The 27,918-nt window shown below is 38.0% G+C and overlaps 8 protein-coding genes and 1 non-coding gene across 10 annotated transcripts; 2 read left to right on the top strand and 7 right to left on the bottom strand.

Moving 5' to 3' along the window:
• LOC104754028 (organic cation/carnitine transporter 2) lies at window positions 1-1,376 on the top strand (the record flags this gene model as incomplete). The annotated part of the gene is made up of 1 exon (XM_010476189.1): window positions 1-1,376. A coding segment is annotated over one exon (1,293 nt), but the record flags the coding sequence as incomplete, so codon positions are not given.
• On the top strand, window positions 3,748-12,666 carry LOC104752370 (protein strawberry notch). Its single transcript, XM_010474488.2, has 32 exons — window positions 3,748-4,492; window positions 4,735-4,800; window positions 4,888-5,061; window positions 5,146-5,276; window positions 5,470-5,546; window positions 6,077-6,258; window positions 6,420-6,497; window positions 6,697-6,829; window positions 7,081-7,141; window positions 7,219-7,300; window positions 7,579-7,707; window positions 7,790-7,933; window positions 8,035-8,134; window positions 8,223-8,354; window positions 8,703-8,773; window positions 8,852-9,024; window positions 9,115-9,208; window positions 9,456-9,553; window positions 9,647-9,782; window positions 9,951-10,057; window positions 10,177-10,272; window positions 10,383-10,479; window positions 10,565-10,685; window positions 10,781-10,892; window positions 11,001-11,124; window positions 11,195-11,272; window positions 11,357-11,475; window positions 11,605-11,658; window positions 11,741-11,843; window positions 12,020-12,148; window positions 12,229-12,340; window positions 12,439-12,666. Exons 1-32 carry the CDS (start codon window positions 3,932-3,934, stop codon window positions 12,468-12,470), a joined length of 3,906 nt encoding a protein of 1,301 aa, XP_010472790.1. The 5' UTR covers window positions 3,748-3,931; the 3' UTR covers window positions 12,471-12,666.
• Window positions 12,745-14,571, bottom strand: LOC104752369 (metacaspase-4). The gene is made up of 2 exons (XM_010474487.2): window positions 14,087-14,571; window positions 12,745-13,842 (listed from the first exon to the last, which is right to left on the bottom strand). The coding sequence occupies exons 1-2, from the start codon at window positions 14,430-14,432 to the stop codon at window positions 12,938-12,940; spliced, it is 1,251 nt and encodes a 416-aa protein (XP_010472789.1). The 5' UTR covers window positions 14,433-14,571; the 3' UTR covers window positions 12,745-12,937.
• LOC104752368 (nuclear-pore anchor-like) lies at window positions 15,071-16,249 on the bottom strand. The gene is made up of 5 exons (XM_010474486.2): window positions 16,148-16,249; window positions 15,995-16,063; window positions 15,667-15,807; window positions 15,411-15,483; window positions 15,071-15,132 (listed from the first exon to the last, which is right to left on the bottom strand). The coding sequence occupies exons 1-5, from the start codon at window positions 16,247-16,249 to the stop codon at window positions 15,071-15,073; spliced, it is 447 nt and encodes a 148-aa protein (XP_010472788.1).
• Window positions 18,195-19,745, bottom strand: LOC104752367 (metacaspase-5-like). The gene is made up of 2 exons (XM_010474485.2): window positions 19,319-19,745; window positions 18,195-19,197 (listed from the first exon to the last, which is right to left on the bottom strand). The coding sequence occupies exons 1-2, from the start codon at window positions 19,662-19,664 to the stop codon at window positions 18,311-18,313; spliced, it is 1,233 nt and encodes a 410-aa protein (XP_010472787.1). The 5' UTR covers window positions 19,665-19,745; the 3' UTR covers window positions 18,195-18,310.
• LOC104752366 (metacaspase-6-like) lies at window positions 20,600-22,382 on the bottom strand. Its single transcript, XM_010474484.1, has 2 exons — window positions 21,995-22,382; window positions 20,600-21,489 (listed from the first exon to the last, which is right to left on the bottom strand). Exons 1-2 carry the CDS (start codon window positions 22,338-22,340, stop codon window positions 20,726-20,728), a joined length of 1,110 nt encoding a protein of 369 aa, XP_010472786.1. The 5' UTR covers window positions 22,341-22,382; the 3' UTR covers window positions 20,600-20,725.
• On the bottom strand, window positions 23,930-25,595 carry LOC104752365 (metacaspase-7). Its single transcript, XM_010474483.2, has 2 exons — window positions 25,121-25,595; window positions 23,930-24,919 (listed from the first exon to the last, which is right to left on the bottom strand). Exons 1-2 carry the CDS (start codon window positions 25,554-25,556, stop codon window positions 24,051-24,053), a joined length of 1,305 nt encoding a protein of 434 aa, XP_010472785.1. The 5' UTR covers window positions 25,557-25,595; the 3' UTR covers window positions 23,930-24,050.
• TRNAK-UUU lies at window positions 25,697-25,768 on the bottom strand. The gene has a single exon. It is a non-coding gene; the product is annotated as a tRNA-Lys (tRNA).
• Window positions 26,365-27,635, bottom strand: LOC104752364 (metacaspase-6-like). 2 transcript variants are annotated; one of them, XM_010474482.1, is made up of 3 exons: window positions 27,290-27,635; window positions 27,046-27,185; window positions 26,365-26,967 (listed from the first exon to the last, which is right to left on the bottom strand). In XM_010474482.1, the coding sequence occupies exons 1-3, from the start codon at window positions 27,633-27,635 to the stop codon at window positions 26,365-26,367; spliced, it is 1,089 nt and encodes a 362-aa protein (XP_010472784.1). The 2 variants fall into 2 exon arrangements, with proteins under 2 accessions (XP_010472784.1, XP_010472783.1); XM_010474481.1 differs by having other exon boundaries at window positions 26,365-27,185.

The raw sequence follows: 27,918 nt of genomic DNA, 5'->3' as shown, positions 1-27,918 counted from the left end.
ATATCCGAATGGAATCTCCAATGCGCCGGCTCGTTCGTCAAAGGCTTACCGGAGAGTTCTTTCTTCGTCGGATGTTTAATCGGAGGTTTGGTTCTCTCAACACTTGCTGATTCTTCCTTGGGTCGTAAAAACATGCTCTTTCTGTCGTGTCTCGTGATGGCGATATCAACGATGCTAACGGTTTTCTCACCCAACATTTGGGTTTACGCTGTTCTACGATTCGTTAACGGGTTTGGTCGAGCGACGATAGGTACGTGTGCGCTTGTGCTTTCGACTGAATTGGTTGGGAAGAAATGGCGAGGACGAGTCGGAGTCATGAGCTTTTTCGGATTCATGCTTGGTTTCTTGTCTCTTCCCCTGATGGCTTACATAAACAGAGGAAGCTCGTGGAGGATTCTCTACATATGGACGTCGATTCCGACAATAATCTACTGCGTTCTTGTTCGGTTTTTGGTCTGTGAGTCTCCAAGGTGGCTCTTCGTTAGAGGTCGTAGAGAAGAAGCTATTTCGATTCTCAAAAGGGTTGCTTCGATTCCGTCGTCTACTGATGTAAACATTGGTGGTGCAATATCCATGAGCTTTTCGAGCTTACCATTCGAAGAGGAGGAGCAGAAGCCTAGTAATGTTAACATCTTCACGACCATGAAGGCGTTGGTGGAGAAGAGATGGGCGCTTAAGAGATTATCCGCGGTAATGGCCATTGCGTTCGGTATTGGTTTGGTCTATTACGGGATGCCTTTAGCGTTATCGAATCTCGATTTCAACATCTATTTAAGTGCCGCGTTTAATGCGTTGATGGATTTACCGGCGAACCTCATCACGCTTTTCCTCGTCGATAAACTCAGCAGGAGAAACGCGCTTATCGGATTTACGGCGTTAGGAGGGATCTCTAGCGTTCTCATATTTGCGTTACAGAATATGAGAATCCGGAACCACGGGGCGTTACAATTGGCACTAGAGCTAATTTCCTACTTTAGCGCTTGTTCGGCTTTTAACATGGAGATGATCTACACAATCGAGTTGTTTCCGACATGTGTGAGAAACTCAGCAATTGCAATGGCTAGGCAGGCGTTGGTGCTTGGAGGGGTTTTCAGCCCTATCATGGTAGCGGCTGGTCGGAAAAACGGGGTTTGGTCGTTTGGATTGTTCGGTCTTGCTATAGGTTTGATGGGGTTGTTTGCGGTGGGATTGCCAGAGACTAGAGGGAGTGATCTATGCGACACTATGGATGAGGAAGAGTGCAAAGATCAGCGGAGCAAAAACGATATCACCGATAGGGTGATTGTTGCATGATATGATATGTAAACTTATTATATTAATGTAAAATCAAATATTAATCACGTGATTATCATTTTGTTTATCTAACTTTAAGCTCAATGACACTACACCAATACGTAGGACAGTCTTTATTTTTTAGTTGTTCAACAATTTCTTTACCAAAGGATCAAATCTCATTCTACAGCATAAAATTGCTAACTGTATAGAAGTAATTAATTTGTATAGAGAATTTGTGTCATCCTATATATACGCAAAATCCTCATTCCAATCATAAGGTACTAGTATCATTTATTGGGGTTGGTGGTTATAGTAAATGAGAAGAACGAACCATACAATGCCTGGACACTTGTTGGTAGGTAACGCATTCATTGGGTTCGGTATAAATAAGTGGCATCAATCTTATAAATGAAGAGGCAATAACCTTTTGTAAAATTAGTGCTTAAGACTCTTAATAAGACCGTTCCTAAATGTTTTGACGCAAATCGTTTTGTAAACTTTTGCAAAACCAAGTACCTATTAGTTAAAGAGATGGTTTTGTACAAGTTTGTTAATCATTTTAAGTATTGGTTATATCACATCATCTAGCCAAAGAATTAATATATAGGGTAAACTATTCATAACTCAACTATTTTGTTCTGTCATTGTTTATTTGTTTTAGATTCATAAGCCAATATAGTATACAAGTTATGCCTTATGTTTTGCATATACAACAGTATTAAGTTATTAACCCTCTCATATGTAATTCAAATTTTGATGTAAAACAAAGGGGAAACGTCCTATTTCCCCCTCGGAACTATTATATCGTACCATATCCACTCCGATCTTTGACCTCGTTCTGTATTTCTCTCAAACTTAACTGCTTTACCTATTTTTACCCGAATCCATAATTCTATTGCTATTTCTCCATTGACTTTGGTTTAAATGGTTTTGAAATTAAATCTGATTATAAACCCACATAAAACCGGTATGAAATCAATTTATAACCCAAGTAACATATACAACCCGACCCGTCATGTTCTTCACTCGAAATCAAAAATCCCTAAATTTGTTTTGTAAAAACCCTAAACGGCTAAACCAGAAGAACAAATCATGAACAATTTTGAGGTAAAGAACATTAAATTGTTATAGAGAATGAGAAGAATAAGGATATCGAAAATCAAAACATATATTCACCAATGCTTAGGCTTAGCTGATAGCTAATCTGGAGTCTACAACGAGTCAAGCTGAAAAAAATGTACTTATTCTCCATGAAGGAGCTCTTGAATCTGCAAACACTGACACGATTCCTGGATTTTTGTTTTTTGGATCGAGTGCATATTGATCTCTCTACAAACGGATAAAAGAATATCACAATCTCTCAGCAATTTTGTTTATTTCTTTGGTAGATTTTTCAAAGTCCATCTCTCTCTCTCTCTCTTTCTCTCTTCAGCGTGACTATGTGGAATTAATTTATAATTTTTGTTATGGATTGTGTGAATTTAAAAACGATTATTGATCTCTCTCTTTCTCTATTTTTGTGTTGATACAGGGGAGACTGGAGAGTTTAGCTTAACCAACTTTGAAGATGGTCTTTTGTCATCTGCGTATATGGTTAGACTTCTTGTTGGTTCTCCAATAATCGCTGGATTGTCGAAAATATATACTTTTATAAACAGAATAATTTGTTTTTAGGTATATGTGTACTTAAAAGTCATTGTTTTGATTATCTGTCTTTTTATGATTGTTTGCAGGGTTTTGAAAAGAAGAAAACGAGAGGAAGAAGAAGACAAATCGATTTGGGAATTTTTGATTTTAGAGTTTTTTAGGTTTAGTTTTGTAATTGGGTTGAATTTTGGTTTAATCTGGTTAAATAAGTTCATTAGTTGGTTAGTCAAATAGTAAACCAACAGTAAACCGTATATTAACCAAGTTTCATGGGGTAATAGATAATATATGATATTCCGATGGGGAAATAAAAATAAAACTATGGATTCGGGTAAAAATAGGTGGAGCAGTTTAGTTTGAGGGAGATATAGAACGAGGTCAAAGATCGGAGTGTATCTAGTACGATATGATAGTTACGAGGGGGAAATAGGACGTTTTCCCGTACAAACAAATTAGTAAACTAACGAATTGAAGAAAAGAAAAAAGTCATGAATATGTCCATGGAATTTAGAAGCAGCGCTTTGTAGTGTTGTGCTTGGCCCAACTCAGAAGTAGTCTCGTAAGTTAGAAACCCAAAACGTATATAAAATATGGTCATATTGATAAGATTATAAGCCCAAACAAAAATAACAAACGATGAGCTGGCAAGTCACGTGGTCCATCAACCGCATCACTTCCCATTACCCAACCGGGTTACGGAGGTGGTTTTGTTTCTTCCGACTGTACAGTTCCCCTTTGGTAAATTAGATGAACCAAAAAAAAAAAAACAATAGAAAAAAGGAAAATAAAAGGGAGAAAATCTGAAACAATAAAAAAAAAAAAACGAGAAGGGAAAAAAAAAAAAAGGAGTCGAAGAAGAAGAAGAAACCTTTCGCGCTCTGACGAAATTCATTACTTACAGTGAATTTGATACTTTCTTCTTCTTCATCTCTCAATCATCTCTCCCCTCTTCTCCTCAACGCCCACAAGATCCCTTCACGGATCTCTCCAAGATCAATCGCCGCGGGTCATGACGCAGTCGCCTGTTCAACCGCCTCCGCCGCTTTCCGCTCCGCCGCATTCCGCCGCCGCCGGTGGTGTATTAAGAGGCGATGTTCAGGTTCGGTGCGCTGGCTGTCGCGTGATTCTTAGGGTGAAGACCGGCGTTGTTGAGTTCTCTTGTCCCACTTGTCAACTTCCCCAAATGTTGCCGCCGGAGCTTCTTTCTAGGGCACGGCCGCAGTTTCCGCAGTCTCAACAACCACCTCCACCGCCTCAACCGCAGCCGATTCAGACGCTTCCGCCTCAGATTCAACAGCAGCTTAAGCCTCCTCTCAATTTACCTAGGCCTCCCGTTCCTGCACATGGAATCGATCCGACCAAGATGCAATTGCCTTGCGCTAACTGTCAGGCTATCCTCAATGTGCCACATGGACTCACTCGCTTCTCTTGTCCGCAGTGCCATGTCGAGCTCGCTGTTGATGTCTCCAAGCTTAATCGTTCTTTAACTGCTCCTCATTCTCATCCTAACCCTCCTACTCCTGCTGCCCCGCCCGTTCCTCCTCCGCCTCCTCCCGAAGAAGTCAATGAGGTTTTTTTCCTACCAATTTTGATCGTTATATATGTTAGACATAGGTTTTGAATTATGCTGTGTTGTTGGTTGTTTTACGTATGAGTTAATCAGTAATGTTTCAGTTCTATCTTCTGGTGGTAGAATTGTGGATCTGACACTCTCTGGCTATGGTTTTTGGGTATATTTTGACACTCTAGTGTTGGATTCATAACTAACTTTACATGTCAAACTTCCTTCTTCATCCGTTGGCCCAAAACTAGGAAGCTATTGAAGTGGAGAGAGAAGAAGATGAAGGTGGAACGGCAGGAGAAACGTTTATGGATTATGTGAGTGACTCATCTTGATCACTCGTTTTGGTTATCTTTTCGCCATTAAAATGTTTTTTGATGACACTAATTAGTTTCTTTGTGAAGCGTCCCCCAAAACTTTCAATCGGACCTCCTCATCCTGATCCAATTGTGGAGACATCATCTCTATCTGCAGTGCAACCCCCAGAGCCCACTTACGATCTCAAAATCAAGGAAGAGCTCGAAAGGTCAAAGGCTTTATCGTGCTTGCAGATTGAGACATTAGTTTACGCTTGTCAGGTTGCTTTTAAATGCCATAAAGTTTGTTAATGGCCTCAAACGTGTCTTGTACTTGTATGACAATGGTGGTTTTTTTTATTATAGAGGCATCTCCAGCACCTTGCTGATGGTACCAGAGCAGGCTTTTTTGTTGGAGATGGTGCTGGTGTGGGGAAAGGGCGAACAATTGCCGGGTTGATTTGGGAAAATTGGAAACATGGAAGGAGGAAAGCTTTGTAAGTCTTGTAGGAAGATACTTCTGCGCCAATTGTATTCTTAATAAAATGTTGATAAATCAATTCAATCTGCTTATGATTATACTACATTTGCATAATTGTGTCTACAATGTCCCTTTTTTTGGTCCCTTAGATAACTTGAAGTAGGATGAGATGACTTCTAATTGTATTTGCTCCTCTATGATTTACATAGGTGGATTTCTATTGGCTCAGACTTGAAGTATGATGCAAGAAGGGACTTGGATGATGTGGGTGCCACATCCGTTGGAGGTATTATCTTGTTTTGGCTGTAAATTAAGTTTGTAATTCGCTTATTTTCTTGGGTCACAAGTTCTTCGTATGGTTTACATATCAAGTTTTTTTTGGCTCATGGTTGAATAGAAATTTTTTGAAAGTGGATGGTATAGAGTAGACTAGACCAGAAGAAAATTCTGATTTTGCTGAATGTATAAATTGACTCATGCTGTAATATTAAGATATGGAGTATAGATGTATTTATAGAGAACTTATATACTTTACTGTCATGCCTAGAGAATGTTATTGATAGTTGATGTTTGTGCAGTTCATGAATTTCAGTTAAATTAAAGTTGGACTGTAACTTTAGAGTAGTCCAATTGGATTTGTGATTCTCAGTCTCGTTAGCCTCTTATAGGGTTGAGCCTGGAAACTTTATAGAATATTAAGACATGGATAAACACGGAACCATGTCGACGGATAAGTTGACAAGTGAATAAATGTCCAGTCTGGTGATCATTTCTGTGTTTTGTCTGCAACTAAATGACGATATATTTTACGTGCAGTGAATCCTTTGAACAAGCTACCTTATTCGAAGCTTGACTCAAAAAATGTTGGTGTTAAAGAAGGAGTGGTATTCTTGACATACAATAGCCTCATTGCTTCCTCTGAGAAGGGCCGTTCTCGTTTACAGCAGCTTGTTCAATGGTGTGGACCAGAATTTGATGGTCTCTTGATCTTTGATGAGGTAGCAATTCCATGAATAATGTATATTAAATTCCATGAACAATTTGAGCATGACCTGTCGTGTAGATTGCTTGATCACTGGTTCTATCAATTTTGAGCCAAGCTCTATCATTATAACATTATCGTTATGCAGCTACTAATTTTTATCATTTTCTTTCGTAGTGCCATAAAGCGAAAAATTTGGTACCTGAAGCTGGGAGTCAGCCGACACGCATCGGGCAGGCAGTTGTTGACATTCAGGTCTGCTACTTAAAACTGAATGCCTGACTTCACTTTCTCATCAATGTTGCGTTCAATATTGCTCTTGGCTATGAAGAGTGAGAGATTAGATATATCGATTTGTCTTTTGAAGTGTACTTCTTCTCAGTTGCAGATAATATAGTTTAACTGTGGTTAGTCTCTTTTAGTTGACTCTAAATTATGAATTTTGGAAATGCAGGATAAGATCCCCCAAGCACGTGTTCTTTATTGCTCTGCTACTGGTGCATCAGAACCACGAAACATGGGTTATATGGTCAGGCTTGGTCTTTGGGGAGCTGGAACAAGTTTCAGTGATTTCAACAAATTTTTAGGTTTGTTTTCTTTTCTATCCACTGTTGAATATATTGTTGTGGCATTTGAATTAGTACGTTCTATTTCTCTTTATGTAAATTATTTAAGTGTCAAGTTTTAATTTCTGTCTAGAGCATATACAAAATATTCCATTAAATGAGTTTGATAAATTTGACCGCATTCACTGAATTCTAATAGTTACTTTGCTTCTTTTACTCTGCTTTATGCACTGCATAACTTGGGATGGAACTTTAACAGAACCCTTGTGCAGGTGCCCTTGATAAAGGTGGGACAGGAGCGTTGGAATTGGTTGCAATGGACATGAAAGCGAGGTTTTACAAGCCTGTGTCATACTTCTAAGCCATTCGCATTGCTCATAATTTATTCTAACATCCCTTCTATGTAATAGGGGGATGTATGTATGCCGAACCCTGAGCTACAAAGGGGCTGAGTTTGAGATTGTTGAAGCTCGTTTAGAAGAAGGAATGGAGGTAAATTTTTCTTCTATTTACTATTATATTGCTTGAAAGTTTCTCAGATCTATATTGATCATTTAGCTCTACTATCAAGTAAATGCCATATAGCTTGAACCAAGCTCTTACATAAATTTCAGCAGGCTTTATTGTGATAATGAATTTCCAATGGTGCTTTGGTACTTTTTGGCAAGCAAGTTCATTATGTCGAGTGTTCCCCTGTTTGTAGTTTAGTGATTCCTGTCGAAAAATTAAAAAGCAGGGCTTTTTGCTGTATTACTTGCTTTCTTCTGTAGGCAATGTACAATAAGTCTGCAGAATTTTGGGCGGAGCTACGGATAGAGTTATTGTCAGCAAGTGCTTTTCTCCCTAACGAGAAACCAAATTCTAGTCAGTTGTGGAGATTATACTGGTCAAGCCACCAGGTATAACCTTATCAGAGACAATAGTTAGACGGTGTTACTACTGTTGTTGGTTAATCGATCTATTTCCTGGATGTTACTGCAGCGTTTCTTTAGACACTTATGTATGTCAGCTAAAGTCCCTGTAACTGTGAGATTAGCGAAGAAAGCCTTGTCGGCAAATAAGTGTGTTGTTATTGGCCTTCAGAGTACCGGAGAGGCTCGAACCGAAGAGGCTGTAACTAAATATGTGTGTTTCTCCTCATACTACTTTTCAAGTATCCTTTTATGATTCCTTCTAAGCAATATCTGCATGATTGATAGTCTTTGCCCCTTTTTATCTTGCCATAGGGTCTTGAGCTTGATGATTTTGTCTCGGGACCTCGAGAGCTCTTGTTGAAATTTGTGGAAGAGAATTATCCATTGCCGGAGCAGCCTGAACCTCTGTCAGGTAACTTAATTCTCTCTGTAAGAACTTTTGCTTTTACTGGTGGCTTGTTATATCCTGTTCATAGTATGCTTCTTTTGAACTTTTACAGAGGATGATAGTGTTAAAGAACTTCAGAGAAAGAGACATTCAGCTTCACCTGGTGTTTCAATTAGAGGAAGAGTAAGAAAGATGGCAAAGTGGAAACCAGATAGTGATGATGAAAGTGATTTGGAGTCTGAAGGTGGGTTTCCTAGTGAAAAATGTCTTCTGGTACCTACTTGAACAGACACAATCTTGATGCTTAGGCTGTAGTGACAAAAGTATAAGATGGGAAGTTTTGAATTTAGTTCTTTAAGCACTGCAAAACGTATCTCTTAAGCTGGAAATATACCTAGCAGCTAATAAGCTTATTAACTTTTCCCTTATGTGTTACAGTAGATCTCCGTAATTGGAAAGTGCTTTGGTAACGCAATTATCCTCAGATCTCCTAGTTGCTGTATTTGCATCGTACTGGCTATTTCTTTAATAAATCGAATCTTATATCCTCAACGTGCGTACATTCTCCTAATTAGTAGTGTTTTTAATGCAGCTGACTCTGCTGACGATTCTAATGATTCTGATGATGAGTTCCAGATATGTCAGATATGCAGTGGGGAAGATGTACGTTGCTTTAACTTGGATAGCTTGATTTCTGTTAAGGTTACGGGATTCTAATAACTTATTTTGTAATGAAACTAGGAAAGGAAGAAGTTGCTCCATTGTTCTGAATGTGACAAGCTTTTTCATCCGGACTGTGTGGTTCCTCCAGTTACAGACTTGCCATCTGAAGCGTGGATATGCTATTCTTGCAAGGAAAAGACAGAGGAGTACATTCAAGCAAGACGTCTCTACATTGCGGAATTGCAGAAAAGGTCTATACACTGGATTAGCAACATGTGTCTCGTATAGAGCAAAGTATTAGATTCTTTTTGAGAATGGTTATCCATGTTGTTTCTTCTTAGGTATGAAGCAGCGTTGGAACGAAAATTAAAGATCATAGAGATTATCCGTGCCCTGAATCTTCCAAACAATCCTTTAGATGACATTGTCGATCAGGTAACCATCATCACATCAATGCATGTCTGTTATTTCTAATGTATGAAGCAGCTCATGGTTATACATGAGTCTCCTCTCTTCTTATGGTATAACGCTAGCCGTATCTATGAATCATTTATTTAAGTTTTGGCTTTTAGGGGTGCGTTGATTGTAGTATGATTCCAAGGCTTAATTTTTTTTGGTTAAATTAACTTCGGAAACTTCATAATGTGCCTAAACTGCTGCTGCTGTTTATGTCTAATGCAAGCTTGGAGGCCCTGACAAAGTTGCAGAAATAACAGGCAGGCGAGGTATGCTTGTAAGAGCATCTAATGGGAAAGGCGTTACGTATCAAGCAAGAAACACGTAAGCTTTAAAACTCTCTATCCAATTCTTTTAGTACTTTATTTTACTCAGCACTAGCAATTTACTTTTCATCCTTGTGTTTCTTGGCTCTAGAAAGGATATCACAATGGAAATGGTCAACATGAACGAGAAACAACTATTTATGGATGGTAAAAAGTTTGTTGCCATTATTTCTGAAGCTGGTTCAGCTGGTGTTTCGTTACAAGCAGATAGAAGGGCAATAAATCAGGTGTGTCGAGTTTATTAATTCTCTTACTAAATAAGATTTTGTCTTTCTGCGTATTTGTATTGTTCTGTAGATCTAAGTACATTGTCAAAGATGGCCTTAAAGGACTTGACGTTTCAGCTTTTGGTGTATTAGTTTATTTGAATTCTTCTTTTTTGCATTTGTCTGCAGAAAAGAAGGGTTCACTTGACTTTAGAGCTTCCCTGGAGTGCTGATCGTGCAATTCAACAATTTGGAAGAACTCACCGGTCGAATCAGACATCGGCTCCTGAATATAGGTTGAATGACAGTGTTTGTGTGTTTGATTTTCTATCTGTCAAATTGCAAAAGTTCTTACCTTTTCAATTTGAAAAGTATGTTGTTGAAGTTGATAAATTCTTTATTTTGGCCCTGTTAGGTTACTCTTCACAAATCTCGGTGGGGAACGCCGCTTTGCCTCTATAGTTGCAAAGAGACTAGAAACTCTTGGTGCTTTAACACAGGGAGACCGCAGGAAAGTCATGCTCCTCTCTAAACTATTTCTTAGTTGCTGGTCTTTTGGCTTGTTATAGCTTTAAACCTTGCCAAGTGTTTTGTCTCAAAGTATGGTGTGGTGTATTGCAGGGCTGGACCCTCCGGGCCTTCTTTGAGTGCCTACAATTATGATAGCAACTTTGGTAAAAAGTCCTTGATGGTGATGTATAGAGGAATAATGGAGCAGGTCTTCCTCATTAATTTTGCTTCTTTAATATTTAGGAACTGTGATAATGGATAATGCGTTAAATTTATTATGGCTTAATTATCAGGAGAAACTACCTGTTGTTCCTCCTGGATGCTCGGTTGATGAACCCGAAACAATTAAAGAGTTTTTGACCAAAGCAAGGGCTGCCCTTGTTGCGGTTGGAATTGTTAGGGACAGTGTTCTAGGTAAGCTTTTCTCGTAAGTTCACTTTTTTCGTGCTGAATTCTAATTCTATTTCTAGTAATCTCGTTTTTACTTTACTTCATCAATGATGATACAGCCAATGGGAAAGATGTTGGAAAGTTTTCAGGACGCATTATTGATTCTGACATGCATGATGTTGGACGATTTCTGAATCGCCTCTTGGGATTGCCACCTGATATCCAGAATAGGTATTATTATGAGTCAAATGAAAATTTACGCTTTGCACTATTTAACTTACCTTCCCTTTTACAAAGCATCTTCCGTTCCGTTTAACGCTTTCTGCTTGTACTGTGCAGGTTGTTTGAATTGTTTACTAGTATATTAGACGTTCTTGTACATAATGCTCGGATCGAAGGAAGTTTTGATTCAGGAATTGTGGATATGAAAGCTAATAGTGTTGAGCTGCTGAGCACTCCAAAGGTTGATAATTTCTCTTGCTTGATTAGTGATTCTTAGTGTATCTGTGCTACTAATATGTTGAATTTTTCAGACCGTCCATGTTGATCAAATGTCTGGTGCCTCAACTATGCTCTTTACTTTTACTCTGGATCGTGGTGTTACATGGGAGGTACTTCAATATCTTTCACTCTTGTTAATAATTAGTTGTATTTGACTACAATAAATCAAAAGCTTGATTTGATCTGTGTCCCAGTCTGCAAGTTCAATGCTAGAGGGGAAGAGAAGGGACGGACTTGGTTCTGCTAATGATGGCTTTTATGAATCTAAAAGGGAATGGTTAGGAAAACGACACTTCATATTAGCATTTGAGAGGTAAATCATCATCCTCGCTAATCTTTGGATATTTACTTGTCCAAATGTGAACCCTTCATAACATACAAATATTAAAATATCAAGAAAAGTATCAAAATCTCATTGCTGGGGTTTATCTTGGATTTCTAGTGCGGCTTCCGGGTTGTTTAAGATTGTTCGTCCTGCTGTAGGAGAGTCAATCAGGTATGTTCACCGTTGGCAGAACCTTCACATTTCATATATCTGACTTAGAAACTGGTCTTAACTGTTGTTTTATTCTTTCCAGGGAGATGTCTCTTTCAGAGTTGAAAACTAAATACCGAAAACTCTCATCTCTGGAGAAGGCTCGGACTGGTTGGGAAGACGAGTACGAAGTTTCTTCTAAACAGGTAAGCTTCCTCAGTCCAAAAGAAAGTTCAGAGTACATCGAACCGAAGCAGAAAAGATTAGCACAGAATCATCCTGGCGTGTCAAAGTTTAAGCGTCATGGCACTAAATGAGTACTAAATGAGTCATTTTCATTGATAAAGTGTTGTGCACTAAATGAGTTTCTATCTGAGTACAGTGTATGCATGGACCCAAGTGTAAGCTGGGCGAGTATTGCACAGTTGGGCGAAGAGTACAGGAAGTAAACGTTGTGGGTGGCCTCATTCTTCCCATCTGGGGAACCATAGAGAAAGCTCTCTCGAAACAAGTAAAATAACCTTCTCAAAAATTCTGAGACTCTTTCACTGTTGGCATTGAAACTTAAAACTGTATTCGGATCTTTTGCAGTCCCGTCATAGCCACAAGAGAGTTCGAGTTATACGCATAGAGACTACGACGGACAATCAGCGGATAGTTGGCCTCTCTATACCTAATGCAGCTGTTGAAACTGTATTACAAGGTATTGCAATCTTTTTTTATGGTTAAATCCGACAAGAAATAGAGTATTGATTATTTTGACGATTGTTGCTTCATGTCGTTTTGTTTTGTATTTTGCAGATTTAGCATGGGTTCAAGAGATTGATGATTAAGACTGAAACCATTTTTATAAGAACAGACCCCCCTCAATTCTCCCCAACCAAGTTCGCATGCCTATTTGTATTTTCTTTATTTAAAAGAAAGAGAGGAAAAAGATACTGACTTTCATTTTTGTGTATATTCACATGACAAATTTGGAAGAAGATACATAGATGTAATATTATTATGAATTAACAAGATTCATTCCTATGTTTTCGTTTTTCTTAAAGGTGTGCAGAAATCAGAATACACAGAATATCAACAAGAAAAGAATAACAACAAAATAAATTCAGAAACCATAATTCAGTAAAACAAGAATAAACTTTTCAGTGTTTCACAAAACACAACACAAATAACTTATAAATTACACAAATGCCCTCAAATAGTATAAAGAACCAGGCTTATTTCCCGACCAGAAGAATCATCAAGCAACGGTCGTTGTAAAAAAAAGCGTCAATAATAAAATAAAACCTCTGATTTTTTAACAGATAAAGGGAGCATTTGCATAGCCATCATGACAATACAAACCTGGCTGCTGAGTAAAACCTTGCTTCTTCAGTGACTTCCTTGCCCTTGTAACCATTTCTCTGTTTGATATCTCACCGTCTGTCTCCTCCAAAATCTTCTGTATGGCATTGCTCATCGCTCCATAAGCCTCAGTTGGTTTCCCCGCTGGAGTGGCATCCGCAGAGGTCTGATCAGTTTGACAACCGCTGATCAGTATGCCGCTGTCTGGAAGCGGAACCGAACCTCTGGAACCACCGGCATAAACCTCTTCTTTACTCCCAACATGAGTCTGCATCGCGGGTTTCACATAGTCTTCATCGTTAAGCTTCCCCTCAAGAAAACCTGAAGCCAACTTCCCAAGCATACCCATAAGCCCACCTTCTTCTCCATTACCTGATTGAAGCTTACCCAAGATCACTTTCATGAACTTCTTCACTTTTGGGCTCGAGTCATCACCAAAGGCATCAAAAAGACTTGGCCTGATTTTCCCAACTTCGATATTATCATTTCCTGTTTGCTGCTTGAGGATATCGATCAAAGTCTGCAGAGGAAGAGATTTGTCTTTGGCATGAATCCTTTCTCCATCCTCTAGCTCAATCTCCTTAGTCTCGATTTCTTCAGACTCATCTTCATGCTTCTTGCTCCCTCCAATGTGAAACCCTCGAGACTCAATGGCGCCTTCAACTTTGCTGCGCAAGAATTTCCTGAACCCAAATTTCGAAGAAGACTCTTCTTCCTCCTCCTCGTCCTCTTTCTTAGTGCTCTCTCCAATCTGCTCCTTGGCTTCATCGATTAAGCCACCACTGTGACAAGAATCTGAAACTATTGTCAATCTGCAACCTTGAGGAACTTGGTCAACAAGATCCCTGAAATCATCATCTGCAAACAGGAAAACTATTATATCAGATACCATGTTCCTAAAACACAAACCTATGTATATTCTCATTCCATATTCTCTAACTTTAGTTTTGATCAATCTCCAAAACAAGATCTAACACTTGTACACAAAATGTTAACTTTTCTACCAAAAAAGCTTCGTTCTTTATCATCGGATCGGAGATCAGAACATCAAACTACAGATCAATCAGAAAGAACAATTTAGATTTAAAAAAAAAAAACTGACCAGTAATGAGATTCATATCGCAAGGAACAATACACTCGTCGTAGCCAGTGTCATCGTCTTCACCAGTCTCAGCGGGCAACCTCGTACCGTGTCCACTGTAATGAACGACAAGAACGTCGCCAGAATCAGCAGATCCGACGAGATCCTTAAGAGCACGGCGGATGTTTTTGCCAGTGGGCTGTGTATAAGATTCATCGGTGTCGATGAGGACGGTGATGTCCTCCTCGGAGAAGCCGTACCGTTCGACGAGGCATTTGTACATACGACGAACATCGTTGACGCATCCCCGTAACTCCGCCTTGGTTCCTGGGTAATTGATTCCGATAAGCACCGCCTTTTTCGCCATTGACAAAGATCTGATGAATTTAAAAAAAAAAAAAAAACTCTGAATCTGATCGGTTTATGTTTCTGTCAGCGATTTGAAGAAGAAGAAGAGCTTCTTATTCCGACAAAAAGTAAAAGTGATCGCTCGTTCGTATAATAATTTTATTTTGGGCTTAAAGGTTATTTCTTTATTCATTGATTTGATGTAGTAGTTGGAATGTAGGATCTGACGTGGCATTGATTTTGTCACGTTATTTTTTACACGACTAGACGACTAGTCCACACAAATTACTAGCGTTATCCTTTCTCTGTTAACCATGACAAGTCAATTAGCCAATAAAATAATGTCACATCACATGTATTGTAATTATTATATATATATATATGAAAAAGCTTTTCTCAAGTTGATTCCATGTATGGTGGACAGAGCAAAGTTTATAACAGTTTCTCAAGTTAGTCATCACATGTACTGTAATTATTGAGAAAATGTTTATAACATACCTGCAAAGACAAAACAAAGCAGAGTTATGTTACGACAAAATGTGAGGCTATAGTGAGCCAACAAATGTATCTGTATCAAGACCAACAAAAAAACGAAGGGAGCCAACAAAGCAATCTTACGGTACGGTGTAAACGTTTTTTGAACAAGGTAGTCTTCCCTCAGTAGCTTAGCAGTTTCCAAGATGATTTTGTCACCTTCTGGAAGATAACGTCAAGTAAAACTGCAGAACAAGAATCAAAAAGAAGTGTTTAATACCTTGTTGTCATAAAAGCAAGTTCAGCCCAACAATCATCTGAGGAACAAAGATCAAGATTTCCGTGAGGCTATAGTGAAAATCTATCAAGGACAAACCGTTAGTTGTTATTTTGGATAATGGTTTTGTAGTTCGTAGCAGGAAAGATATGTTTTTTCGTGATACGGACTGGGAGAGACCACACGGGCATTGACTTTTGACCGACATGATTAGTTTATGGATCATTGAACTTTTGACATCCATACCTAATAGCATACTCCCTTCTTTGAATGAAATATGAGCAAAACCAATCCACAGCGCAATATAAAGGCCTGAGATCTGCATAAGTTCAAGTCCGGAAATCACAAGAGTTTGGTCAGATCTCAAGTAAGTATTAAGACTTGCGTCAAGTAATAATACATAAACAACCGAAAAGCAAGGCAATAATAACCTTTTAACTTCCTACACAAAATGTTTAAAAATGTTGAGCAATACAGCGCTAGGAAAACGAAATAAACTTACAAAATGCTCCGAAATGACCTGCTCAACTTCAGACTCCATATCTATCTCAACATTGAAATGATGAGGATCAACTTCTTCATTATCCCTGGCAGCTCCACAGCGAAGTTGGACATCACGACACTCCTTCAGTAGTATCGTAACCTAAATCGTGCATTCACAGACAAAATATCAACCCTTTAGGCAGCCAACTAGGCATATATCCGTGAGCTAAAAACTAAACTATTAACATTGCAAACCATGTTAGTCAAGAAAACTGAGGACAACAACAAACACGCATATAAAGTCATAATATGGTAAACAGAGGAGGAGAAGAGATTTTCAAATTTACCTGCTTTTGTAGGTCAGATATATCTTTCTGAGATAAACTGTTTTCACGTTCATGTCTCTTCAAGTTAGCCTACCAGAAAAAATGTATAAGATCCAACAAAAATGGACTAATGGAGTATGCATCTTGAACAACCACTATGAAAATACCAAGTACCTTTAGCTCCATGATGTACTTCTCCATATTTGATCGTTCAGATACAGAATCCTGTAGTTTTTCATCGAGTTGAGAGAAGATGTGGAGTCTAGCAAAAGCCATGCTTCAGGTCTGTGGAACAACAGAGGAGAACATACACGGGGTTGGAGTACCTGAAGGATGTGGCTTTTGCTAGACTCCACATCTTCTCTCAATGTTTCCATTTCTTCCTTTGTAGTGCGCAGTTCTATGGACATCTAGAGTAAATAACCACCACAACAAAGAAAGATAAGCAGACACAAGGTTGGAGTTCCTGGCTAGTGCGGTTGGTACACCCACGGAGGCGTGTGTTAGTTTTGATGAGGCCCAAATTTTAGTTGAAGCAGATTTAACTAAGGATCTACCTCTGGAGTTTGTTATGGTGGGGGAGGAGGAAGGTGAGCTGTATGCTTGTGGTCAAATACTCCTACCCCTGGCTTCCACCAAGGTGTAGTGTATGTTAAAAGTGGGGCCATTTAAGTGATTCTCAGGTCTGAGAAGGAAACGTGAAGAAGATGATTCATCTTCGGAATCAAGGGTTGCGAAAAAGGCGAGAGGAGTATTTTATGCAGAGGAAGAAGACAAGGCAACCATGTAGAGAGAGAGAGATGTGCAAGAACATAAAGAAAAGAAAAATTCCAAAATTTTTATTATTGATACAATATAGCTTAATTGTATCATATTAAAAAAAAACGACATGATATTTTATAATCAGATTCTCAAGTGTAGCAAGCGACGCTCTACTTCCGCTTTAGCTTCTTTAGCTTTGGCTTTCTTTTCCTTGGCTCTACGTTTGGCTGTAAATTGATCAAGCCTCCTCTTCCCAGTTTGGAGCATCATCTTCACCAAAAGCTCAGGTTGGCCTCTCACAAAAAACTCATGTCCATAGTCCCCCTAATTTGACCCCTTAATTCTTTTAAAGCCCTGACAACAACAACAAAAAAAAACAAGACAATTAGATGAGGTAGTGTCATTCATAGAGACGATTCCAAACTCGGAGACATAATAATCTTTGCATATACAATAAGAATTAAAAAAAAAGACTTACATAATACTTGAATTCGGACAGAAACTCCAATTGTCGTAGAATGTAGAGAAACTCGAAGGAGGTTTTCTCTTCTTATTCTTATTCATAACTTGATTAATGTTACATATATATAGTAAAGCAAAGGCTTAAACATAAACCGACTAGGAATAGGAAATAGGTAATGGGCCTTCGACCATGGGCCGTACACACCAAGACATGTAATGGGCCGGTTATGGAAATCCACTCCAAGTGTTTTACAACACTCCCCCTTGGATGATATAACCGTGCCGATGTTAATGGATCAGCGCAATACGCTCGGAGTGCTGCCTTATTAAAACTTTACCAGGAAAACCCATTGGGACAAAACCATGGTGAAGGAAAAAGAGTACAACACACATTGCTCCTCCTGTTCTAAGCATCCCTAGAAGTCTCTAAGTCTCTGCATCCCAATCTGGTGCACGAGCTTCTTGAACGTTGATGTCGGTAATGATTTGGTGAAGAGATCCGCTGAGTTGTCGCATGACGGAACTTGCACCACTTGAACTTCTCCGGCCTTTTGTAGTTCATGTGTGAAGAAGAACTTGGGTAATATGTGTTTCGTCTGATCTCCCTTGATATATCCTTCCTTGAGTTGTGTGATGCAGGCTTTATTGTCCATCACTTCAAATCAGAAATCCCCAATTGTAATTGCACGAACCAATACAGTCGACCACAGCAAGGCAGAGGAGGGGGAAGCTTTCTTTATTTATAGATGACGCGCAAAGGCAATTGACGGTCAGGATGTGATCAGACATGTTTTCAGCGGTCGATATTGAAATTACAAAGTCGGTTTCACATGATTGCCATTTGTTTTTTCCTTCCAGTTTCCTTATTATATCTTATTTTCACCAATCACCCTCCAACTATTATCTTCTTTCGAATTTAGACCCCATTCTTTTACACCTACTCCAAAATCTCTGGTTAAAGAGGAGTCTCTCGCTTAGAATTTTCGAGATTAAACAAAGCCAAGGAACAACGAACACTTGCCATACAATTGCCATAGTTACAATTACAACAACAAATCACATAATTTCTTCAACATGAATGCTTTTAGGAAAATTACAACCAATATTCAATGTTCAACAAATAAAAGGAGCATTCACAAAACTATCACTGCAATATAGTCCTGGTCGTTGAGAAAACCCCTGTTTCTTAAGAAGCGTCCTTGCCTTCAAAACAAGTTCCTTGTATGTAATCTTACCCTTTGTCTCCTCAAGTATGATCTGTACAGCATTGGTAAATGCTCCATAGGCCATTTCAGGATGATCCATAGGACTCGCGTCTGCAGACGTTTGGTCAGTTTGGCAACCGCTAATCAAAATACCGTTATCCGCAAGAGAACCATCGCTTGCACCTGCATAGACCTCTTTCTTGTTCCCAACAGGTGTCTGCGTCGCGGGTGTCACATATTCTTCATCATCGTTTAGTTTGTACTCAACAAACTCTTGAGCTAGTTTCCCAATCATTCCCAGTATCCCACCTTCACTTTTACCTTCTTGCAGCTTTGTTAGAAGCACTTTCATGAACTTTTTAACCTTTGGGGATGCATCTTCTCCAAACACATTGAAAAGGGTTGGTCTGATTTTCCCAACTTCGAGACTATCGTTACCTGTATCTTGCTTGAGGATATCGATTAGAGTTTGTAGAGGCAGAGATTTGTTTACGACATGGACTTTTGCCCCATCTTCTAGTTCAATCTCTTTGGTCTTGCTTTCTTCTTTCTCATCTTTGTGGTGAGGAGTGTGGATCCCTCGAGTTTCCAGTGCATCTTCCACGGCTTCACGCAAGAAGCCTTTGAATCCAAATCTTGAAGAGCCTCCAGATTCTTTCTTTGGATTCTTCTTCGTGCTATCTCCTATCTGCTCTTTAGCTTCATCGATGAGGCCACCACTGTGACAAGAGTCTGAGATGATTGTCATGTGTGCGTCCTTTGGTACCTTCTCCACAAGATCCCTGAATTCATCATCTGCCAATAGAATCACCAATAGAAGAGTGAATCTGACGCTACATATTAACCAAATAATAGTATATCTTCCAACAAAAACAGGACAAGTAAAAAAAAAAAGGACAACATCAAATATAATTACCGGTGATAAGATTCATATCACAAGGGACAATACATTCATCATAACCAGTATCATCATCTTCGCCAGTCTCCGCCGGCAACCTCGTCCCATGTCCACTGTAATGGACGACGAGTACATCGCCGGATTTAGCCGATTCAACTAGATTCAACAACGCCTGTCTGATGTTCTTCCCGGTAGGTTTGGTGAAAGACTCGTCAGTATCGATCAGCTGAGTGATGTTTCCCTCGGAGAATCCGAACCGGTCGACAAGGCATTTGTGCACCCTCCGAACATCGTTGACGCAACCCCGTAGCTCCGCCTTGGTTCCAGGGTAATTGATTCCAATCAACACAGCTTTCTTCGCCATTTTTTTTATGTTGATATCTCAAAAGGTCTGCTGCGTAACAATTTTTTTTTGTTTTTGTTTTGATTGTGAGCGTTACATTTGGTCCTTCATGCCTTTATACTAATGTTTATTACTTTAAAATTAAAGAAGCCTTGATAAGGTTGCCAAAAAGACAAAAGAACCTCTAATAAATATTTTGTTGAATTTAATTAGTCATAAAGTTTCCTTTCCACTAAAATTAGAACTATATATTAATTTAATTAATAATGTTTCCAAAAAGACAAAAGAGACTCTAATAAATTTGTTGAATGGTGTATAATTTTTTTTTATTAGTCATAATTTCGTTTCCAAATATAGTATGTTTGAATAAATTATTAGTCTAATAGTCTTTTTGTTGAAATCAATCATTCAATATAATCAAGGAATAATCAAAATATAGCCGTTTGAAGAAGAAGAAGAAGAAACGTCTATGGCTTGTCCTTATTTCCAACCAAAGCTAAGACGTACAAAACTTGTATAGATTGTGAGAATGAGAATGGCAAGAATTTTACGCATCGCACATACATTACCCAAATAACTTACGCAAATGTCGCTTGTTGTTGTTTATAGCCACTCCTGAAGCCGCAAACAATCCCACCTTATATATCATCTATAACATTAATAAATTTGATGATCAAATTAATCATCGCATTCGTCGCACATCGCTTTTTTTATTGCCAATACAATCGTATGGATGAAGCTAGGTTTTACAAAAATCAGGGAATATATTTGTCAAAAACAATAGCTATCAGCCAATCAGTGAAAATATTTGTCAAATATAGAACTCCATAACCAATGCCTGAGAAGCAGCTCTGTAGTCTTTTTGTGATTTATTTATTATTTTTTTCTTTTTGGGTGGCTTGATATGTTACCTCATTGGTTTCCAAACAAAAGAATTGGGAAAACTTCATAACCAATGAACAAACAAACAATACTTGACATATAAATATTCAAAACAATGTTACAACAAACACACAGATCATTTAACTTATTCCACACGAAACCAAATCAACAAACAACGAAAAACCTCCCCAAATTGTTTATCAACATATAAACTGAGCATCAACATAAGCGTCATTGCAATACAGTCCCGGTCGTTGATCAAATCCCTGTTTCTTGAGAAGCTTCCTAGCCTTCAACACAAGATCTTTGTTGCTAATCTTACCTTTAGTCTCCTTAAGTATGATCTGTATAGCATTAGTGAGTGCTCCATAAGCCAATTCAGGGTGACCTGGTGGGCTTGCGTCTGCAGAAGTTTGATCAGTTTGGCAACCACTGATCAGTATACCGTTATCAGGAAGTGCACCATTGATAGGACCTGCATACACCTCTTGGATCCCGGGTTTCACATCGTCGTTAAGCTTCTGCTCAAGAATCTCTTGAGCTAGATTCTCAATCGATCCCAATATCTCACCTGAAACAGCTTGACTAGTAGTAACAGTCTCTTGTAGGTTGCTTAAAATCACATTCATGAACTTCTTCACCTTTGGGCTTGAATCTTCTCCAAACATCTCGAAAAGGGTTGTTCTGATCTTCCCGACTTCGATATTATCGTTGCCTGTTTCTTGCTTCAGCATATCAATCAAAGTCTCCAATGGCAGAGATCTGCTTCCCACTTCATTTATCTCTGCTTCTGTCTCCTTGTTGATCTTTGAACAGTCTCCAGAGTCTTTATCCTTCTTCTTCGTGCTCTCTCCTATCTGCTCTTTGGCTTCATCTATTAGACCGCCACTGTGACAAGAGTCAGATATGATTGTAATGGGACAATCCTTTGGCACCATATCCACAAGATCCCTGAAATCATCATCTGTAAACAGAGTCCCCATAAAAATATTAATAATCAGATATCAATATCAAAAGGTTAGCAAAATCTTAGCATCTTAATTCAAAACCTAATCACATATATATATATATATATTAATTAGCACAATAACCCCCAAAATTTTCACATAATCCACCATTTTTCAACACATAAATTTCCGGTTTTGTGTTAACATGAGAGCAAAAAATCAAAAAGTAAATTTTCATATTTCTAATATCAAATATTTTCTTTTGTTTCATAATTTTAGGTTATTAAAGTTCAAACGCAAATACCACACTAAAGGTCCTTATGTTTGCTATTTATGTTTTGGTTTTACAGTTAAACCACTTGGTGAACATGCTTAAAATTGTGACTTAAGAAAATATAATGAACGTAAACGTGAAAAAAGCAAAAATCAAACAAATTAAATTGGTAAAGCAAAAGTTCAAATTCTTACGTAAACATGAAAAAAATAAAAGTCAACGTGCGTAGTCTTTTTTTTTTAACTTACCGGTGATGAGATTCATGTCGGAAGGAACAATACACTCATCGTAACCAGTATCATCCTCTTCTCCAGTTTCCGCGGGCAACCTAGTCCCGTGTCCACTGTAATGGACGAAGAGAACATCACCCGGTTTAGCCGGTTCAACGAGATCCAGCAACGCCTGTCTGATGTTCTTACCGGTCGGTTTGATCGAAGAACTATCAGTATCGATCAACATTTTGATGTTCTTCTCGGAGAATCCATACCGTTCGACGAGGCTTATATGCATCCGACGGACGTCGTTGACGCAGCCTCGTAGCTCTGCCTTCGTTCCCACGTAGTTGATCCCAATCAGTAAAGCTTTCTTGGCCATTGATGATATTTCAAAACTATGCTTGACAATCCTTTTCTGATCCTGAGATGATTCATCCTTCATGGGTTTTTATAATCATCTTTATTATTTAACTAACTAGGTACTATCCCGCGGAATGAACTTTTTTGGATAAAAATTTATAATAATTTATTTTGTTATTTATAATGATTTGTGATTAAAAAGTTGTTGCTTATATTATAATTTTTGTATCTTAAAAATGTTTATTGAAAACCTGTCAATAAAATATTTGCATGTAATAAAAATAATTATTTAAACCTTTATGAAATCTTTACTATAGTTGGGAAGTTAGTAAAAATATATAACTAACATGTAAAAAAAATCTTATTTGTTAGTTTTTCTTAAGTACAAATTAGTTTTGATTCTAACAGATTTTTTTTTTCCTTTCTACAATTTATTTTATTTGATGTTTCCCCTATTTTCGTTTTTTTAATTAGAAATATTTATTTAATTAATTATTTAATCTTAATTAAATTTTTCTATTGGCAATTGAATGTAATTTTTTACACATTTTAAGGTTAGTTTTATATTTGTACTTCCCAACTAATATATTAGGATGACCCCTATTGTTTTTTTTTGTATGACTTTTTCCGTTTTTATATGACATAACATTTTTTAAAATAATAATAATAATAATAATTCGAGAAGATATTAGAAAATTATAAGCTCTGATTTTATCAATATCTTTGTAAAATTTCAGATAATTGATATTTTATTAGTCAAAGTTAATACAAATTTGTATACGAATGTAAATAATTTATATTCATTTTGGTTGCATATTCCTTGTAATCAAGTTTATAAATTTGAATAACCATATATCAAACAACCTAACTTGAACACAAACGTCAGATATAACTATATAAGTAACAATTTCTACTTGAAAACTTACGAAACTTCGTTAGCTTATAAGAAATAGTCATAATTTTGCCGGACTATCATTTTAAAATGTTAAGAAAAGGATAATTGTTAATTTGTTATTATTCATAGTTTAATCTGTTTCTTGAGAGCGCAAACAATCTCACGTTATAAGCAGTAAGCACGTCGCTTTGCTGAGCTAATCGGCCAATTATTATGGCTTGATTCTTCTATCTTTAGTCAACTAGACAAAGTCTCCTAGGTCTTAGTTATAGATTCCTTGTATCAGAAGTCTGATGGAACTTGCACACAAACTAGTTTTTATCTAAATTATCTTCACGAAAAATGCTTACATTTATTTATTGATTCTAACAATACAAATATTTAAACCCAACCTTATCCCTGTTTCGAATAAATGTACACGTTTTATATTTCTGCTAATCAAGCTAATTATATTTTTTCGACACAAAAGTAGATTATCTTCCTTGCTTTTAAAAGTTAAAACATTATTCTAAACTATTAAAAAGATATGGGAATTTATTACCACTTGCTGATGTTCACACTAGAACGAACAAAACAAAATACACTGTTCAATTTATTATTATTTAATGACAAGGATATTAAGTAGCGTAGATGATGGATATTATTACAAATAAACATAATTCAGAAAATAAATTCATTTCTTTTTTTTTTGAAAATAAATAAATTCATTTCAATAAACCAATAGTTACTTCATAAGATTACATACCTTTGTTTTTTTTTATCATGTCCACTACTAGAATCCACAGAGTCTTGAGTGAAAGAAGAACCTCTAATCAATCAACACACCATAGTTAATTAGCATATAAATGGAGCATTCACAAAACGGTCATTACAGTACAATCCTGGTCTCTGAGTAAACCTCTGTTTCTTCAGAATCTCTCTTACCCTCAACACCATTTCCTTGTTCGTAATCTTATCTTTACCGGTCTCCGACAAAACCATTTGGATAGCGTTGCTAAACGCGCCAAACGCTTCTCCTTTCTTCTTAACATCTGCTGATGTCTCATCTGTTTGACATCCACTCAACAGAATCCCTCGTTCTGGATACAATCCGTTGCTTGATGATCCTCCTCCATAAATCTCACGGTCGCTCTTCACATGTGCCTCCATTGCGGGTTTCACGTAGTCTTCATCGTTCAGCTTATCTTCTATATACCCTCGAGCACTTTCTTCTATCTTACCAAGTAACGTACTTTGATCATTTCCTTCCCTTAGCTTGGTGAGAATCACTTTCATGAACTTCTTTATCTTGGGGCTCGAATCTTCACCAAAGGCATCGAAAAGGGTCGGTCTGATTTTCCCAATCTCGATATTGTCTTGCCCAGTTTGTTGTTCGAGAAGTGCGATGAACCTCTCCAACGGCAGATACCTTGATTTGACAACTCCATCACTGTCTCCTACTTCTTCTGCGATCTCGTCCGTTTCTACATGTGAACTTCCGATTCCACAAAAGGCAAGCAATTTCACAAAAACGCTATGCAAACAGTTCCCAAAGTCGAACTCAAAAGAAGAAACTTTTTGTTCTGGATCTGGCTTCGTCGTGGTACTCTCCCCGATCTGTTCCTTAGCTTCATCGATGAGTCCGCCGCTGTGACAAGAATCTGATACAATCGTTATCTGACACCCCTCTGGAACTTGTTCCACTAAACTCCTGAAATCATCATCTGCAATGCAACACACAAAACAGCGTCGATATCAACCAAACAAAAAAAAAACAATCCCCATCACTTCTATCAGCGTACATATCAAGATATTCAAAACTAGCCCTAAACAGAGCACTCTGTTTTTACATCATGTATGTATGTAACCAAGAAATCATCCCATAAAAAAATACTAATTACCGAATACAGAATCGATCTACTTACCAGGGATTGGGTTTAAGTCGGAAGGAACGATACACTCGTCAAAACCTGTATCATCTTCTTCCCCTGTTTCCGGTGGGACCCTCGTGCCGTGTCCACTGTAATGAACGAATAACACGTCACCGGACTTTGCTGGCGTTACGAGCTCCGACAAAGCCTGACGGATGTTCTTTCCGGTGGGTTGAGTGTAAGATTTGTCGGTGTCGATCAGCATCGTGATATCTTCCTCAGCGAATCCGAACCGGTCAAGGAGGCACTTATGCATCCGACGGGCGTCGTTGACGCAGCCTTGTAACTCCTCCGCGGTGCCTGGGTAGTTGATTCCTATCACTACCGCTCTCTTCACCATTCTTGCAACCTTTAAGAGTTTTCTTAGTCTGATAAAACTTCCGCTGGATCTAACGATTCTTCGTTGAGATTTGTGATCAAAACTAATCATTAAATATACCCTTCAATATATAAATAGACTACTAAACATTATTGGGTCGTTGTTAGTGGACTAGACTTTATGTTTCTTTAATGACGTTGCCCGGCACGTGAACATTGTCGACTTATTTATTTAAAAAATATAAGATAAAGCGCCGTCTGTGGGGATCGAACCCACGGCCACGTGGTTAAAAGCCACGCGCTCTACCACTGAGCTAAGACGGCTGGACAATATAAGTTTTGGTAATTAAGTATTAAAACGTTTTGATAACCATGTATTAAGATTCTTTTACAATTTAGTCTTTCAAGCAGCAAAAGTGACCATCAATGAGCTTATAAACTAGTCATCATCTTATGTTAATCTGTGAAAAGATGAGATCGAATAAAAGAACTGCATGTACTTCAGTACTTGTAATAACTCAAGTTTGCAAAAGTGATGATGATTTGTAAGGCCAAGTGAAAGTATATCATTATGATCCTGTTCCATGATGGATGTTTTTTTGGAGTACTTGAAGTCCAGCATATGATATGAATCTATACACACAGTTATAGGAAAGCCAATGAATGAAATCCGCCTGAACACTAATCACCTTATGCGATGAGTATCAGATCGATACAACTTTTTACTCAAACGATGTGTCATGTGTACCTTGAGGCTGATACGATTCAAACTGAAAACACTTTCCATTCAAACAAAACTTACAACAAACAATATATGTAAGTTACAAAAATACAAAAAAAAAAAAATTACACAAATACTTGTTCAGCACCAAAGTCCAAATGCTGTAAAAGGAAAGTACAAACACGACGACAGTTCTTTTTCAACATATGAATGAAGCATTCACGTAACAATCACTGCAATACAACCCGGGTCGTTGAGGATATCCTTGTTTGTCAAGTAACTTCCTGGACTTCAAAACCAGATCTTTGTAACTGATCTTACCCTTTGTCTCAGCAAGTATAGTATGTATGGAATTAGTGAATGCTCCATAAGCTTTTACTTTGGACCCTACATCTGCAGAAAACTGATCAGTTTGGCACCCACTAAGTAGAATACCGTTGTTCCCAAGCTCCCCATTACACGCCCCTGCATAGACCTCTTTCTTGCTCCCGACTTGTGTTTGGATCTCGGGTTTCAAAAAATCTTCATCATTCAGCTTCTCAGTCAGAAAATCTGTTGCTAGCTTTCCAATATTTCCCAACATTAAACCCTCACCAATGCTCTCCTGCAAGTTGCTTAGAATCACCTTGATGAACTTTTTCACTTTTGGGGATGCATCATCTCCAAACACATCGAAAAGCGTCGCCCTAATGTTCCCCACTTCGATATCATCTTTCCCTGTAGCCTGCTTCAACATATTGATTGAAGTCTCAAGTGGTAGAAATCTGTTTCTGGTATTGGTTCTGTTTTCAGTACCGTCTCTCTGTTCTGCCTTGGTAGATGTTTCTTCTTTTACTACAACACGTTTGGAACTAAAAAGTCCAAAGGGGCATTTGAATACTTTCTTGGGCTTCTTTTTAAAGCTCTCTCCTATTTGCTCCTTGGCTGAGTCGATGAGACCACCAGTATGACAAGAGTCGGAGACGAACGTAAAGGAGCAGCCTTTGGGCACCTTATCCACAATTTCTCTGATATCATCATCTGACAACAGAACCAACCATAACACACAAAGAGATTAGATGAAAATGAAATTTATAAACCTGTAATAAGACAAAACGTACTAACGTATCTTTTCAGTTACGTACCGGTGATGTAATTGTGATCGGAGGGAACAATACACTCGTCAAACTCAGTATCATCGTCTTCACCGGTCTCCGGCGGCAACCTCGTACCGTGTCCACTGTAATGAACAAAGAGGAAATCACCAGATTTTGCTGATTCAACAAGATCCGAAAACGCCTGTCGAATGTTCTTGCCAGTGGGTTGGATTTTAGACTTTTCAGTATCAATCAGCTCAGTGATGTTCTCCTCCAAGAATCCGAACAGTTCTACAAGTGATTTGTGCGTCCGCGTAACGTCATTGATACAGCCCAGTAGCTCTCCTTCAGTTCCAGGATAATTGATCCCTATCAGTATTGCTTTCTTCACCATTGCTTCAACACCCTATATGATGTGGGCTGCATCAATAGCCATGATGTAATTATAAGCAACTAGGTTGGACGCGCTACGTCAGGGGATTGAATTTTTATTTATTTTTATTATATTTTTTTCTATTTTTTCGGATTTCATAATTTAATATATATTGTTTAAAATCAAATTTTCTAATTTTTTTGATAGTTTCAATGGTAATTTTTTATTATTATTATGATACTTGAATTTTTGATTTCATATCATCAGTTTTGGATATATTTTAAATTTTATTACCCTAAAAAAC

Source organism: Camelina sativa, chromosome 16 (assembly GCF_000633955.1).
Source record: "Camelina sativa cultivar DH55 chromosome 16, Cs, whole genome shotgun sequence".
NCBI lineage: Eukaryota > Viridiplantae > Streptophyta > Magnoliopsida > Brassicales > Brassicaceae > Camelina > Camelina sativa.
The sequence above is the reverse complement of the archived record's forward strand: the minus strand, read 5'-3'. Positions and strand labels throughout refer to the sequence as shown.

Coding starts and splice junctions, on each gene's coding strand:
- LOC104752370 (XM_010474488.2), top strand. CDS start 3,932: ATGACGCAGTCGCCTGTTCAACCGCCTCCGCCGCTTTCCGCTCCGCCG. Junction 4,493..4,734: donor CTCCCGAAGAAGTCAATGAG/GTTTTTTTCCTA, acceptor GCCCAAAACTAG/GAAGCTATTGAAGTGGAGAG. Junction 10,273..10,382: donor TTAACACAGGGAGACCGCAG/GAAAGTCATGCT, acceptor GGTGTATTGCAG/GGCTGGACCCTCCGGGCCTT.
- LOC104752369 (XM_010474487.2), bottom strand. CDS start 14,432: ATGGCGAAAAAGGCGGTGCTTATCGGAATCAATTACCCAGGAACCAAG. Junction 13,843..14,086: donor CGATATGAATCTCATTACTG/GTCAGTTTTTTT, acceptor TCCTGTTTGCAG/ATGATGATTTCAGGGATCTT.
- LOC104752368 (XM_010474486.2), bottom strand. CDS start 16,249: ATGGCTTTTGCTAGACTCCACATCTTCTCTCAACTCGATGAAAAACTA. Junction 15,808..15,994: donor TATCTGACCTACAAAAGCAG/GTAAATTTGAAA, acceptor TGCACGATTTAG/GTTACGATACTACTGAAGGA. Junction 15,484..15,666: donor AGGTCATTTCGGAGCATTTT/GTAAGTTTATTT, acceptor GAACTTATGCAG/ATCTCAGGCCTTTATATTGC.
- LOC104752367 (XM_010474485.2), bottom strand. CDS start 19,664: ATGGCGAAGAAAGCTGTGTTGATTGGAATCAATTACCCTGGAACCAAG. Junction 19,198..19,318: donor TGATATGAATCTTATCACCG/GTAATTATATTT, acceptor TTCTATTGGCAG/ATGATGAATTCAGGGATCTT.
- LOC104752366 (XM_010474484.1), bottom strand. CDS start 22,340: ATGGCCAAGAAAGCTTTACTGATTGGGATCAACTACGTGGGAACGAAG. Junction 21,490..21,994: donor CGACATGAATCTCATCACCG/GTAAGTTAAAAA, acceptor CTCTGTTTACAG/ATGATGATTTCAGGGATCTT.
- LOC104752365 (XM_010474483.2), bottom strand. CDS start 25,556: ATGATTAGTTTTGATCACAAATCTCAACGAAGAATCGTTAGATCCAGC. Junction 24,920..25,120: donor CGACTTAAACCCAATCCCTG/GTAAGTAGATCG, acceptor GTTGCATTGCAG/ATGATGATTTCAGGAGTTTA.
- LOC104752364 (XM_010474481.1), bottom strand. CDS start 27,635: ATGGTGAAGAAAGCAATACTGATAGGGATCAATTATCCTGGAACTGAA. Junction 27,186..27,289: donor CGATCACAATTACATCACCG/GTACGTAACTGA, acceptor TTCTGTTGTCAG/ATGATGATATCAGAGAAATT.